This window comes from Pygocentrus nattereri, chromosome 4 (assembly GCF_015220715.1).
Source record: "Pygocentrus nattereri isolate fPygNat1 chromosome 4, fPygNat1.pri, whole genome shotgun sequence".
Lineage (NCBI taxonomy): Eukaryota > Metazoa > Chordata > Actinopteri > Characiformes > Serrasalmidae > Pygocentrus > Pygocentrus nattereri.
The window spans coordinates 7,528,256-7,543,006 of record NC_051214.1 but is presented as its reverse complement, the minus strand read 5'-3'; the positions used below and the strand labels follow the sequence as shown (position 1 = coordinate 7,543,006).

General features: G+C 39.3%; 1 protein-coding gene across 1 annotated transcript in view; it reads right to left on the bottom strand.

The window, feature by feature from the left end:
• LOC108415298 overlaps positions 1-14,751 on the bottom strand; it is a 66,097-nt gene that overhangs the window by 244 nt on the left and 51,102 nt on the right. The window contains exons 5-9 of the mRNA XM_037537836.1: positions 9,857-9,949; positions 5,037-5,351; positions 3,768-3,860; positions 1,427-1,510; positions 772-836 (exon numbers count right to left, since the gene is read on the bottom strand). Of these exons, the coding sequence (XP_037393733.1) occupies positions 772-836; positions 1,427-1,510; positions 3,768-3,860; positions 5,037-5,351; positions 9,857-9,949 (650 nt within the window). The remainder of the gene's footprint in view (positions 1-771; positions 837-1,426; positions 1,511-3,767; positions 3,861-5,036; positions 5,352-9,856; positions 9,950-14,751) is intronic.

Here is a 14,751-nt window from a genome sequence, read left to right as displayed (position 1 = left end):
AGGAGCACAAATGACAATTAACACACAACACTGACCCTTTAAAAACTTCAGAGTTTGACTTAAACTACCAGGAGCAGCTTCTTCCTCAGTAGGAAGAGGATATACTGATATGCACTGAGTGCCAGTTTATTAGGTTCATATTCACTCACACTGTACATTCATTAATTAATGATCATGTAGAGAAAAAATCTTGTAGATCAGGAGTCAAAGGAGAACGCTGAGAACTGAACTGAGTTTGCCACAAATGAGCTTTAACAATCAAAGACCCTGTTGGCCGCCAGTGATGTAAAACAAATAACAACAAAGTGGGAACAGGATCATCGAATATGGCCCAATTGTGAATAAAATAAAGTTTTCTAATCAAACAAATCCATTTGTTCTTTTGAATCATGCACTTCAGCATAATAATGCACCAGACCACAAAACATGAATTGTCACCAAAATGTTAAAGAAGCATGCAAGTGACGGCTCGGGCATCTTATAGAATCTATTCTCAAAATGTACAACACAGTATGAGACTTTTGTGTCTAATAAACTGGCAACTCAGTATAACATTGAACCTGAGTGTGTATATTTCTATCTTATAGCAATCCTGCTGAAATGGATATGTAGACAGGATATGAAGGGTTATGTTGAGACATGATGGAACATGACTAGAAGTGATTAAATATGATGGAATATGACTAGAAGTGATGAAATGTGACAGGGTATGATGGAATGGAATGGCATAGGAAGAGATGTGATGAGACATGATGGGATATGTGAACTCACCTGTGTTTTCTGCTCTATCTTTGTCCTTCTTTCCTCTCGGCTCTCAGTCTGTCCTCGTCTCCGTCCTACAGAATGAACCCAGACAGAGTGAGACACAGATACTGCATACTGTCTAATGCTGTTTTACTTGGTCATGCAGGCTCAGTTGAGTCATTGGACTATGGTATGGGCTTCATTACCCAGGAGACATCATTCAACACCAGAGTTCTAATGTGCAAACCTGATTTGATTTAATATTTATTTACTCTAGTATTTAGGCTTTAGGCTTTAGCTCAGTTCCATTGCAAAGTATTGCTACTGTGTTCCACTGTGCAGACCGAGTGTCCTTTCTTGTCTATTCTTGCCTTTCTTCTCTAGTACTTTTTGGACTCACGGCCACCTCTTTGCCTCCTCATGCATCGTCAGCTGTTTTTGATCTTGGTCTGCTTTTGTTTTTTGATTTTGGATTGTTTTTAAACTATAACTAAATTACTGTGCTTAATTTCAATCCACAAGCACCTGAACTGTTTTCATAGCCTGATACATATTTCAAAAAGTATGTAATAGACTGTGTGTGTGTGTGTGTGTGTGTGTGTGTGTGTGTGTGTGTGTGTGTGTGTGTGTGTGTGTGTGTGTGTGTGTGTGTGTGTGTGTGTGTGTGTGTGTGTGTATACACCTCTGCATCTCCAATAGATGAGCCCCCCGAGTCCCAACAGAAGAAGTAGAACAGGAATGAAGATGGAGAAGTGCATGGAATAACCTGGGTCAAAAAAGATATTAGAAAGTTAGCATATTGGCACAGATGTGTGAAAGAGGGAAAGGAGTAGAATACAGCAATTTCACACAATGAATCAGATTTTTATCTTCGCAGTGTTTCTTCTGTTCCTCTGTGTGCAGAGTAGCTTAACTGAATAGTTAGACAGGTTGTGATTATTTTGAAGAACCTCCAGTGCACATAAATAAGCATAACAAAACCATAACACTAGCATAGATGCACTAATGAGCTAAGACATTATGATCAACTGCCTAATATACCAAAAAAGAGCTCCAACCTGCAGATATATGGACTCCACAAAGCCTATGAAGATGCTGTGTTGTATCTGGCACTGAGATGTTTGCAGCAGATCCTTTAAATCCTTTAGGTTGAAAGGTGGAGCTGCAGTGGATTGGACTTCCAGCACATCCCATATGTGGCCTTGATCACTAGTGGGAACAGCCCCTATATGCTAAAGGGGTCCCAACTTCTACTCTGGAACAGTATTCTACCACAGCAAAAACCCAATCACTCCTCAATGAGGCACACAGAACACGGTATGAGGCTGAAACACTGGACAACTTTATTTAACAATTAACACAATAAAAAAGTAGTAAAAATAATAGTAAGACTAATAATTCAAGGAACAATGAAAAAAAATAGCCATTTGTATGCAAGACAGTTAACAACTCTTAACTATAAACTATAACAGACCCTGATACCGTAAGTAAGGCCCCAACCCACTACCAACACAAATACACTACCAACTAAAAAGATAATCAAATAAACAAACAACAAAAACATAAACACAATGAAGTGCAGGATTAACAGGATGCTGTTAATTCAAAACAGCCTTAAGCACAACCGGCTAGGGCACCTATAGTCTCACGAATTGGTCTAGAACTAAACCTAAGCACATAAGGGGAAACCACTGAAAGGAAGAAAATGATGAGAAAAAATAAGAAGGACAAAAACAGTGAGCATCATCATCACCAGCAGTACTGCTCAATCTGAAATATAGATAAAACATACAATCAGCTCATTAACCATACGGACTGGGCCCAAAGTCTGAAACTAAATACGCTCAATAGGCTTGTACCTGTTGAAATGGCAGCACTAGTCACGCTCAATGCCTGGTGTCTCCTTGTCTCACCACACACAAATAATCTGAATGCTCTGTAAACATGAAGGCAGCATATGTGTCAAGGTTTAACCAAATATTACCCACAAAAATGTGTTCCTAGATCACCCACTCTAAAAATAAAAACATTCCTTATTATTTGAGCTAAAACTTGGAAAAACAACTCCTCTCTCTACTATTACTACCTATATGCCACGCACCCATTAGATTACAGAGCATCAACGCTGTTAGCCCCCAACACCTCCTTACAAATGAAAAAATAGTATACCTGCACACCACTTTAAGCATCCTAGGAATGTCGCAACTGAGATTTGGTTGTCAAAATACAAGTCTCCTAAAAACAATACCTTTCAGCCCTGCCGGCTACACATAGATGCTTAATCAAATGCAGATCTGGGGAACTTCAGACAGGGCAACATCTTGAACTTGACCATATTCAAGCAATATGGTCGGTGTGGCAGGACACATTATCCTGCTGAAGGAGGCCCTGCCATTGGGAAACTCTACTGTCACAAAGGTGGCATGAGTCAAATTGTTGTCCACATGAGTGCCTGGACCCAGGGTCTCCTAGCGGAACACTGGCAATTTCCTCCACCAGCTCACTTCTTTCCAACAGTACAAGTCTTATTGTTTTGGAGATGTCCCAGTCGTCTGGCCATAAACATTAGGCCCTTATCAAATTTGTTAAGTATTCATGCCTGCTCATTTCTCCCACATCCAACACAGAGACTATATGGACCAGCTGTTCACTTACAATCTAATATATTCAAGACCTTGACATGCACAGTTGTTACGAGATAACCAACAATATTTGGTTCATCTGTGAAAGTTCATAATGTTTTGGCTAACAAGCTAACAAGACATAGTCATATGCCAATGTTAGAACACCATTGATCAATTGATATGGATCTGCAGATAGTACAGTAACATATTGAAAAGAAAGAAAATATTAAATACAAAATCTGTCAGAACTTTTGCTCAGGTCACATTTCATGTTCAGTTCCACAACATGTTCATTTCCTCAAAATAAGAAGTGAACGTGCAGAATTTAAAAAACTCCATACAAAAAATAAGAAAGCAGTCAAATGTTCAGTTCAGCTGCAGTCAGTTTGCTGTACTTACCATCAGGCTTTTGAGTGGAATGTGTGGTTGAAGTGGCTGGTCTGGTCTGCACACTGACCACTGCCCTAGTTGGTGTAATTGTAGGTGGACCCTCTGTAGAGAGAGAAGAATTAGATAGTCAGTGAAGGAGCAGAACATCAGCAGGCAGTTCACTGTAGTATTTCAGCGCTGTGTGTTTTGGTGAGTATATTAATAATAAAAAAGGGCTAAAAAAGTATTCACAGTAAAGATGAACTACAGTCTGTAATTAGAACTACAAAGTGCTTCTAGATGGTAAGTGGAGCTGATACAGTGGAAAAGAGAGTAAAAACAAGAGGTGGATTTAATGTTATGACTGATCTGTAGTATAAGTAAGTATTTATATAAAAATATAAGCCCCTCTCAGACACACACCTCAAGTATTTGTAAATGTAAATTAACCACCCAGCTGAAGGAATAATAATATGATTAATATCCAAGTTTGGAAAATTTTATTTGAAGGATTCCTGAGCGCATTATTATTTTTAAAATAATATATAATTTTCTGCATTTATTAATATTAATCATATAATTGATGATAGCGATTTTCAATAATTATCTGCAAATATAACACTTAATAATACCATGTGATAAATCATATGTATCATCTCTATGAGTTACATATAGTTTCTTAATGGTAACTTTACTGATTTCTCCAAAAGTATCAGAAGTGCATTCAACTGAAAAATAAATTGTTTGTTTATTATGTGTTTACTGGCTTTTGAATATTTGAGAAATGGGAAATAATTGGACATTTACTGAAACACACATAAACGCACACAAACACCAAAACACAAGTGTGAGCTTTAAACCTAGGATTGAGAAAATACATAAAAATGAAATAATTTCAAAGTGAAAATGAGTGAAAACACATCCTCACACTTAAATATGACAAGTTCTGTGAATTTTAATTTAATATATAACATCTAACAAAAATGTCAAATATGCTGGAACCGTTGCACAGAGAAAGTTTCCCCCAAGATGTTAAACTTAGCAAATAGTCAGTGACTGTGCATTAAAATGTGCAGACGTGTGTTCTGTAGAGGACGTGTAAATTATTTTCACTTTAAAAAATCAATGATGCATGTCGTTTGACCAGGATGCATAAACTTTTACACACGACTGAAGGTGAGCAGTGATGAGGGGGGCAGTGCTTAGAAAACTCATAGAGTCGGTTCTCTATACTGTTACATTTATTAATATTAATAAAGTTTTGAAATGCAGTTAGAATATAAACTGAGAGTGTTTTACCTTTTAAAGTCAGTCTGATCTTTAAATGAGCACCTTTAACAGCACACCAGTAATTTCCTCCATCCTCTTCAGTCAGGTGTGATATGAGTAGAGAGAGATTTCCTGGAGAGTGACCATTAAACAGCTGAACTCTGTCTCTGTACTGACCACTCTCACTGGATATCTCTTCCCGTGTGCCTGTTTTTGTGTTGTCTTTCTTCCAGCTGAATTCCTCAGGTGTGGTCTGTAGGTCAGCGCAGTAGCAGGGCAGCAGTACTGACCCTCCTCTATGAGCTGTGATACTCAGCAGTTGTTCTCTGTTCACCAGATCACAGCCTGCAGAAACACATCAGTCAGATGTGATTAATTATCTACTCTTTGCTGTTCTTTTATTTTACATACACAAAAAACATTTTTATAACCAAAGAAAAGAAAATAGAACAGATAAAATTAAAAGTAAACATTTCAGAATGAATGGACCAGCAGATGCTGTCGAAAATGAAATGGAAAGAATCTCATTACACTGACTAACATTAAAAGTGGAGAATATTTTTGCCTTCTGCCATAAAGTTACTATTTTGATGATGCTTCTTTTTCACAGCAACATGCATGTGCATTGATGTAATATAATGCTGTATTTGAGCGTGTCACGTCTCATGGTCATGATAATTGCAGTTTTTTTGGCACATAAATGTAGCTTTGTATGACATCAGTAACTCAGAAACAAGATAAAAAGACACTCATCTTCAGAGACATGAAGCCCAATGAAGAGAAGATAGAAAGTCAGCAACATCCTCACTAGTAAAACAACACTGAGTCCACAGCACACTGACCGCTCCACACCCAGCACTACACTAGCCCTGTATACCACACTGAGTGCACAGCACACTGACCGCTCCACACCCAGCACTACACTAGCCCTGTATACCACACTGAGTTCACAGCACACTGACCACTCCACACCCAGCACTACACTAGCCCTGTATACCACACTGAGTTCACAGCACACTGACCGCTCCACACCCAGCACTACACTAGCCCTGTATACCACACTGAGTGCACAGCTCTCTCAGCAGCTCTTCACTGGAGTCTAACCCACTCTAATGTCCGGCAGCTCACAGGAGCTGTGTTTAAATCAGCTAGACCGGAACTCTTATGACTTTTAGAGAATTTATCAGCAGAATCACAAACCACACAGAGTGACGTGGTGGTCTCTGAGCCGTAAGAACACTGACTGTTTCCTCTTTTGTGGTGCAGCATTTCACAGCTCACACAAGTGGACATGAGAAACAGACAAATAAAGAGAAGTCATACGCTGCACTTTCCCCACGCTGCACTTTTTATACATATATGTATGTATAAACATTTTGTATAGGTATGTTGCCATTTCTCAGCAATGTGTTACTAATTTGTACTCATAATTTATAATCTTGTGTCTCAAAACTGTGTTTAAGCAGTTCTTACATTTTGATGGTTAAAAGTGTGAGAACTAAAACCACATTAAGCTCATGTGCTTTTCTGCATCTTGTTCTTTTTTTATCTGTTATCTCTCCTCTGTGGTCTGATTGGTTGTTCTCTCTGGCCCTTTTATGATAATGAGATGTGATCTCATGGCCATGCATCATCTGTGTGGTCTACATCTCTAAGTTGAAGTAGCTATAATAGTATTAAGTGTGGCTGCCGCAGAGGGGGGGCGCTGCGCTACACTGGCTGGAAACCTGAAAAGGCCTCACAGACACAAACACTAGCGTGAGTGACCCAGAGTGCGTTATTTACACATACGTGACACATGAAATAAACGTCTCTTTGAAGTTTCACTTATTTCAGTCTTCTTTAGAGCGCTTCTCACTGTGTGTCCTTAGACACTTTTCATGCTTCTCTCTAAACAAACACCAGCTGACCATGATCAGGGGAGGAGCACCAAACAAATACATGTGGGAAACTTGATAACTCCGCATCTGCTACACACAAGATGCAGTATACAGCTGTCGTAGCTGCAGTGATCTACACCACATTAGTTTATGTTGCATTTTGTACAGATATGTTTCATTTTTGGCCCATAATAATAATCCGCTCTCTCTGAAAAAAGGGCTTAAACTGTCTCTGGGGATGTTCACACACATTTATATTACTCCCACACACAGAAAATGTAGCAAAAATAGCATTAAAACTAAAATTAGTCTGGTTAAGACAATTTAATATAAAGAATGCAGTAGTTTACATAAAACAACAAAGATGATGCTTTCAGGAAGTTACAACACAGGGTTGTAAAAGTTCAGAGTTAGCGCTAAATCATGAAGTACTCTAAAAGTGATCAATAGGACCCCACCTTGCCCACACAACACATGCCGCAACCCAAGTCAAGCCCAGCTCATGACATCTGGCCCATGTTCAGCCTATATAACACATGCCATAACCAAAGTCTAGCCTGGCTCATGGCATCTGGCCCACGTCTGGCCCACACAATATTTGTCAAAACACAAGTCTAGCCTAGGCTCATGATATTTTGCCCACATTTGGTCCACACAACACTTGTCAGTGCCATAACTGAGCAATAAGTGCCGAAAGTGGCAGAGATTAGGCCCAAATGTGCCTATCTGGAGTTGCAGTTGTAGGGGACACTGGCAGCAATCTGTGAAAAAGCCTACTAGATACATATAAACACTCTTGAGCTCTTTACTTGAACCCAACTTGAAGTCCAATTAGTGAAGGAGACCTATGTTCAAAATAACTCAGAAAACCACAAAAACAGCTGATGTCAGTGCCTTTGTGGCCCCTGGGCCATGAGAAAATGAACTCAGAACATGATCTCATTTATGGTCCACCATTTCAAAGCTCATAGAAAGTAACTCTGCTGAGGCTGAAAAATTCTAAACGACTTTTTCAGGCCACTGCTGTTCTTTTCATCTTCAAAGTAAGTTGTACATATATTTTGTACATGACAGTGGTTTAAAGGTTCGACTGTATACAGTAAATGAGTACACAGAAAAAAAAAACACAAACAATGGCTAGAGCTTAGCTATGTTCACACTCCTGTGTAGTTTTACTGCCCCTATAGCAGCAGCAGCTGTTTACCACCTGGATACCCTCCCAGCATCCCAGGAGCACAATGAACCATTGTGAAGTTTTGATTAAACTGGTTGGAGTCATCAGTGTTTAAAACGGAACAGCACTGGTCATCTGAGGCCTTTACTGGCCTCTCACTTGCTAAACACTCAAGCTTCAAACTCTTTGACCTCAAAGGACAACTGCAACCTTTCTGAGACAGGATGTTTTCCCTTTTTATGCAGGCACACCAGTCTCACATGACAGGGGAACACGTTTACCCCATGCACAGAAAGGCCATGAGCTACCAACTCAGGTGAGTCACAGGACAGCTTAAAAAAGAAGCAGTGAAATTAGTTCTGAAGAGCTTCCACGTCACTGGGTCCTACTGTCCCTCAGATGGCTGTAGTGCTGCTGGGTCTTACTGTGGTTGTATGAGCTGTGGCTGCGGGGTCCTAGTGCCCCATAGTTTACCTACTACTACTCCAGTCCTCTTAGCTTCTACCCGCTACATATCTATGTATCTATCTGAATATATATATATATAGCCCCTCCCAGTCCGGATGGATGGATATGTATATATGTATATGCATGCTCCCTTTTGGAAACTCTACACAAAATTACATTTACATTACATTTACATTTATGGCATTTGGCTGACGCTCTTATCCAGAGCAACTTACAATTTGATCATTTTACACAGGCAGGCCAATTCTTGTGAAACTGGACGTTTTGATGGCTTATTACTGTGACACAGTATAAGAGAAGCATCAGGCGGACTTATTTGTCTTGATATTCTCACCTGTAGGACACATGCAGGTTGCTGAAACTGCATGTGACGGACTGACACAGCAGCCAGGCCTATGAGTGTTTTAATCAGGGCCAATATGGCTAATATTCCAGCTAATAAAGCCCTGCTTTAGTACACTGGGTGTTCACTATCGGCTGCTTACGATAACGATTACTCTTATAATAAAGAGTCCTTCCACAAATGATTAGATAAACACTGGCTTGTTTAGAAAACACACACAGTAAAGACGTATGCACCATAATATAAACTTGAAATCTATGTCAGACCAGCGGAGGGATGAGAAAAGACTCGTAAGCTGCGAGCGCATCTCTTCACTGCGCCCAGCATCGAATGCACCGTTTCTAGGACACAAGCACAGAAACAGCAAAGAGAGTGCCTTTTCAGTGGAGCGCACTTCAGAGCTGGCTAAGCGGTGGAGGCACTAATGAGGCATTTTTGGTGGATAATACTGACTCATTTAATCAAATATTTGACTTGAAACACTGTGTAAATATTTTAGAAGCCCTAGAATTAATAAATAGTAGTGGAAATAAAATATAATGCAGAGTTTATGAGGAAAGAAACTGAGTTTTACTTGAACAAAAACTGTGAAGGTGATTCTGTTTTTACTGTTTCTCCACAATGGATTACTGACAGATGCTTCACCGGACCGCTATTTATAGAAATGGTGTATTTGTAAGTTTCTAACCATATGTGGAGTAAACTGCTGCATTAAAGCACTCCTGACTTATAACAAGACAAGGGGTGACTTGTGACGCAAAACACATCACGAGAGAGAAAGAGAGAGAGAGAGAGAGAGTGAGAGAGAGAGAGAGAGAGAGGGAGAGAGAGAGACAGAGAGAGAGAGAGAGAGAGAGAGAGAGAGAGAGAGAGAGAGAGGGAGAGAGAGAGAGAGAGAGAGGGAGAGAAGAGGCTGGGGGTAGAATAACAGCAACACAACTGAATATTCATGTGCTTTCAGCTGCAGTCAGTGTGCAGTACTTACTATTAGGCCTTTGAGATGAATGTGTGGTTGAAGTGGCTGGTCTGGTCTGCACACTGACCACTGCAGTAGATGTTGTAGTTGTAGGTGGACCCTCTGTAGAGAGAGAAGAGTTTGACAGTCAGTGCAGGAAGAGCACGTCAGTAAACAGCTCAGTGTTGAGACACCGAACATCAACCTTTTATTTTTTTTGTGCAGATCATTTTGAACGAGCAGAACAGGGTTTATTAAATACACACATGTTCATCTTTAGACATGTGACTATAAAAGGAGAAGAAAGCTAAACAGCACAGACATGTGTAATAAATACCTAACATGGTCATGTCCAGCCGGATTAGAGCCCATTTAGTTTCATGAACATTGAAAGAATAACAAGCTAATAAATATTAAAGTCTGGACAATGTCTTTAGTTTCAAACATTTAAAAATCCAGAGCTGTTGACAAAACACAAATGGAATTATCTACCATTTTAGTGTAAGGAACGTTGAGTGGAAAATTAAAAGTTTTCTTGATGATAACTTTCTTCCCCTGTATATTCCCTAATCAGTGTCATCAGTACAATGAGCTGAGTGATTCACACCAATGAGCCCAAACATTAGGACCACCTGCCTCATATGAAGGTGGTCCTCTGTCCAGGCCAGGGTACATCGCGATTTGATGTTCAGGCCCTGCCTTCTGGCAGGCTCTCTGCTGTGTCTGATCCACTCGTACCAGCACAACGCAAACTAACACACCAACACCACATCAGTGTTACTGCAGTGCTGAGAATGATCCACCACCCAAATAGTACCGGCTCTGTGAGGGTCCATGGGGGTCCTGAGCACTAAAGAACAGGGTAAAAAGGGGACTAACAAAGTATCAGAGAAACAGATGGACTACAGACTGTAACTGTAGAACTACAAAGTGCAGCTATACAGTCAGTGGAGCTGATAAAGTGGACAATCAGCATAGAAACAAGGAGGAGGTCATAATGTTGTGCCTGATTGGTGTATATATAGTTGTCATAACTGCTACAGCCTGCATTGAAACATATGTATCAGTTTTGTCCTGTAAGAAAGATCTCCACTCTCAGAGCAACAGAACTGAATGGTCATAGGGGCAGTACACACATGTATGGTTGAGACTGGGCAGAGAGACAGCAGTTTCTCAAAGAATCATGATTGTAGGGTTTTGGGGTCAACAAGTCTACAGAACTCCACTGCAATGACACCACAATGCCAACAAACAGTTTGGAAGGAGCGCTGGAAGAAAGCCAGTTTAATCTAACCACAAAGTGTTTGAATGCAACTCAGTTCTAGAATCAGATGAGAAAGAAGACAGTTTTTCTACAGCAAACTCTCAAAGCAGCAACATAAAAAGACACAAGTATGGATTGAAATCTGTGTATTTATATATGAATGACATCACCAAACTGCATGAACTGCAAGGTGATATTAATTAAAAGCTACTTAGCTGCCTCTGCAAAAAGCCTAATCTGGGTGTCTTCCCAGAAGAACAGTAATGAAAACGAGCATCTATATCCACACAAAAAGTGTTGAATAACCACAAAATGAAAGATTTCAAGTGTATCATCCCTGTCCTGGACCTAAACACTACTGTAAAAAGCATTCTGGGAGTCTGGAGGAACTGGAGAGCTTCTGTATTGAGGAGTGGGCTCTCAAGATTCAGTGCTGTTATGTTGGCAAACAAAGGTGACACAAAGTATTAAATGCAAGGGGGGCTATAATAATGACACACATGGTTTTGTTAAATAAATAATAAGGAAAACATTTTTATAATCCTTGTTCATTCATAGTTACACATAAATTCACATGAATGTAGAATCGCATAAAATATCAGTGATGATATCAGTTTTTTCATGGTTTAATTTTGATGTTTTCTTGATATCATTAAAAGTAAAATTTATCCAGTTAAGACAATGAAATTTGTACAGAGCCATGACATTTTACACAGCAAAAATATGAATACATGAAGCAGAAATAATAGTAATAATAATAATAATAATAATAATAATGTTATATTAACCCCAAAATCTCAGCCTTTTTATATACTAAGGCTTTTGTTCAATCTCTACAGGGACTTCAATGAAAGCTGGTTGTGTTGGCTTATAAAAGTGTGTAATAAAACCTTGGGCCTCCTGGCAGGTCGTGGCCACATAAAAGGTCAAAATATTATGCTATTACATGTATAATAATACATAATATTATGTCACATTTAATGTGCAACAGTACAATTGTATCATTAGCAGTTCAGCTTAAAAAAATAAGATACATATCTTGGCACTTTATGAACATCACCAGCAGAGTAATTCTTCCACTCGTGATTTTAAGAGGTTTTGTCTTCTGTATGGTGACGTCATGCCAGTGTTGCCAAAATACACTAATCCAGACTGACCACTCCATCAGCAGTGCTGTAGGTAACTCTGGCAGGATCTGACAGAGATAAATAAAATACTTGATAAATTAAGACACACAAGAAATTATTATGATTACAACAGCTTGACTGTGTAGTTTGTACCTTTGGTTCTCTTGGTGTAATAAACCACAGCTACTATAATGTGGAGAAAGATCACAGTGACCAAGGCGAAGGGGATGTAGGGCAAAGACGGTGGAGGTTCTGGAACAAGAAGTGGGTCATTTTAGTCCTTTTCTCTCACATAGTGAGTATTTATTTAATCACCTGAGTGCATTTACATATGTTCTTAAAGATTTGGACACAATCTGGACAACATTCATTAGATTTGTATATCAGTGTGTTTTTAAACAGCTACCAACACAGCTACAAAACAACGACATCATCTTCCTCTAATTACATTTTATGTCAGTTGACATGACAATTTGCATGAACAATGTGCATTTATTCCACACAGTGGAACCTCACAGTGAGCGGCTCTTTCCAGAGACACAGAGAGAAGCTAGATTGTGTCTACCTGCCTCATTCAGATCATTGTCCACAACATTGGTGCTGAAGCTGAGCTGGAGGATGCAGGTTCAGCACCATGGACAGTGACCAACTGGACCAACTGGAAAAGCTACAAAAATGGGTGAGAACTTCTCTGACAGTGGGTAGAGATTTCTGAAATTAGGCCATTTACATATTCTGCTCAGTTTACTAAAGTTTCATCCACTTGCCAAAGCTGGTTTTGGACTGATGTTTTAGAAATGGGAAACTGTAGCAGGCACCTGTACCCCAGGCCCCAACAATGGCCACGAGAGGAAGGAAGGCAGGGCCTGAACACCGAATCGTGACGAACCCCAATGAGGATGACAGGGGAGAGATCTGCTAGCGAGTGGGGGATGATGCACAAATCCCGACCAGCCACAAGAGAGGAGACGATGACGGCCACAAGAAGCACGAAAGAGGGAAACTCAGCAAATTAGAATGTTTTCACTGCAGGACCAGAACCAGTGCCCAGATACTTGGGACTCGGGACTCGTGCACCCCCAACCATTGCCCCCCTACCCTCATTTGCTGCCTTCCTCTCCCTGACGGGCTTTGTCTCCACTCTGAGTTTAGGCGCCGCCTTCCTGCAGGCTTTCACAGCTGGGGACAGGCCCATGCCAAAGAAACATTTGGACAATTTTTACCAGAATACACATGAAAGCACACAAACACCAAGTGTGAGCTTTCAACCTAGGACTGACAAAATCCATCAAAATGAAATAATTTCAACATGAACATAAGTGAACCCATCCTGTACAGGGAACACACTTAAATATGACACACTCTGTCATTTTTAATTTAGTATATAACATCTAACAAAAATGTAAAATATGCTGGAACTGCTGCTCAGGGAAAGTTTCCCACAAGATGTTAAACTTATTGAACATATTGAAAAGAAATAAAATATTAAATACAAAATCTGTCATAACTTTTGCTCAGGTCACATTTCATGTTCAGTTCCACAAAATAAGAAGTAAACGTGCAGAATTTAAAAAACTCCATACAAAAAATAAGAAAGCAGTCAAATGTTCAGTTCAGCTGCAGTCAGTTTGCTGTACTTACCATCAGGCTTTTGAGAGGAATGTGTGGTTGAAGTGGCCGGTCTGGTCTGCACACTGACCACTGTCCTAGTTGGTGTATTTGTAGGTGGACCCTCTGTAGAGAGAGAAGAATTAGATAGTCAGTGAAGGAGCAGAACATCAGCAGGCAGTTCACTGTAATATTTCAGCGCTGTGTGTTTTGGTGAGTATATTAATAATAAAAAAGGGCTAAAAAAGTATTCACAGTAAAGATGAACTACAGTCTGTAATTAGAACTACAAAGAGCTTCTAGATGGTAAGTGGAGCTGATACAGTGGAAAAGAGAGTAAAAACAAGAGGTGGATTTAATGTTATGACTGATCTGTAGTATAAGTAATTATTTATTTAAAAATATAAGCCCCTCTCAGACACACACCTCAAGAATTTGTAAATGTAAATTAACCACCCAGCTGAAGGAATAATAATATGATTAATATCCAAGTTTGGAAAATTTTATTTGAAGGATTCCTGAGCGCATTATTATTTTTAAAATAATATATAATTTTCTGCATTTATTAATATTAAGAATATAATTGATGATAGTGATTTTCAATAATTATCTGCAAATATAACACTCAATAATACCATGTGATAAATCATATGTATCATCTCTATGTGTTACATATAGTTTCTTAATGGTAACTTTACTGATTTCTCCAAAAGCATCACAAGTGCGTTCAACTGAAAAATAAATTGTTTGTTTATTATGTGTTTACTGGCTTTTGAATGTTTGAGAAATGGGAAATAATTGGACATTTACTGAAACACACATAAACACACACAAACACCAAAACACAAGTGTGAGCTTTCAACCTAGGATTGAGAAAATACATAAAAATGAAGTAATTTCAAAGAGAAAATGAGTGAAAACACATC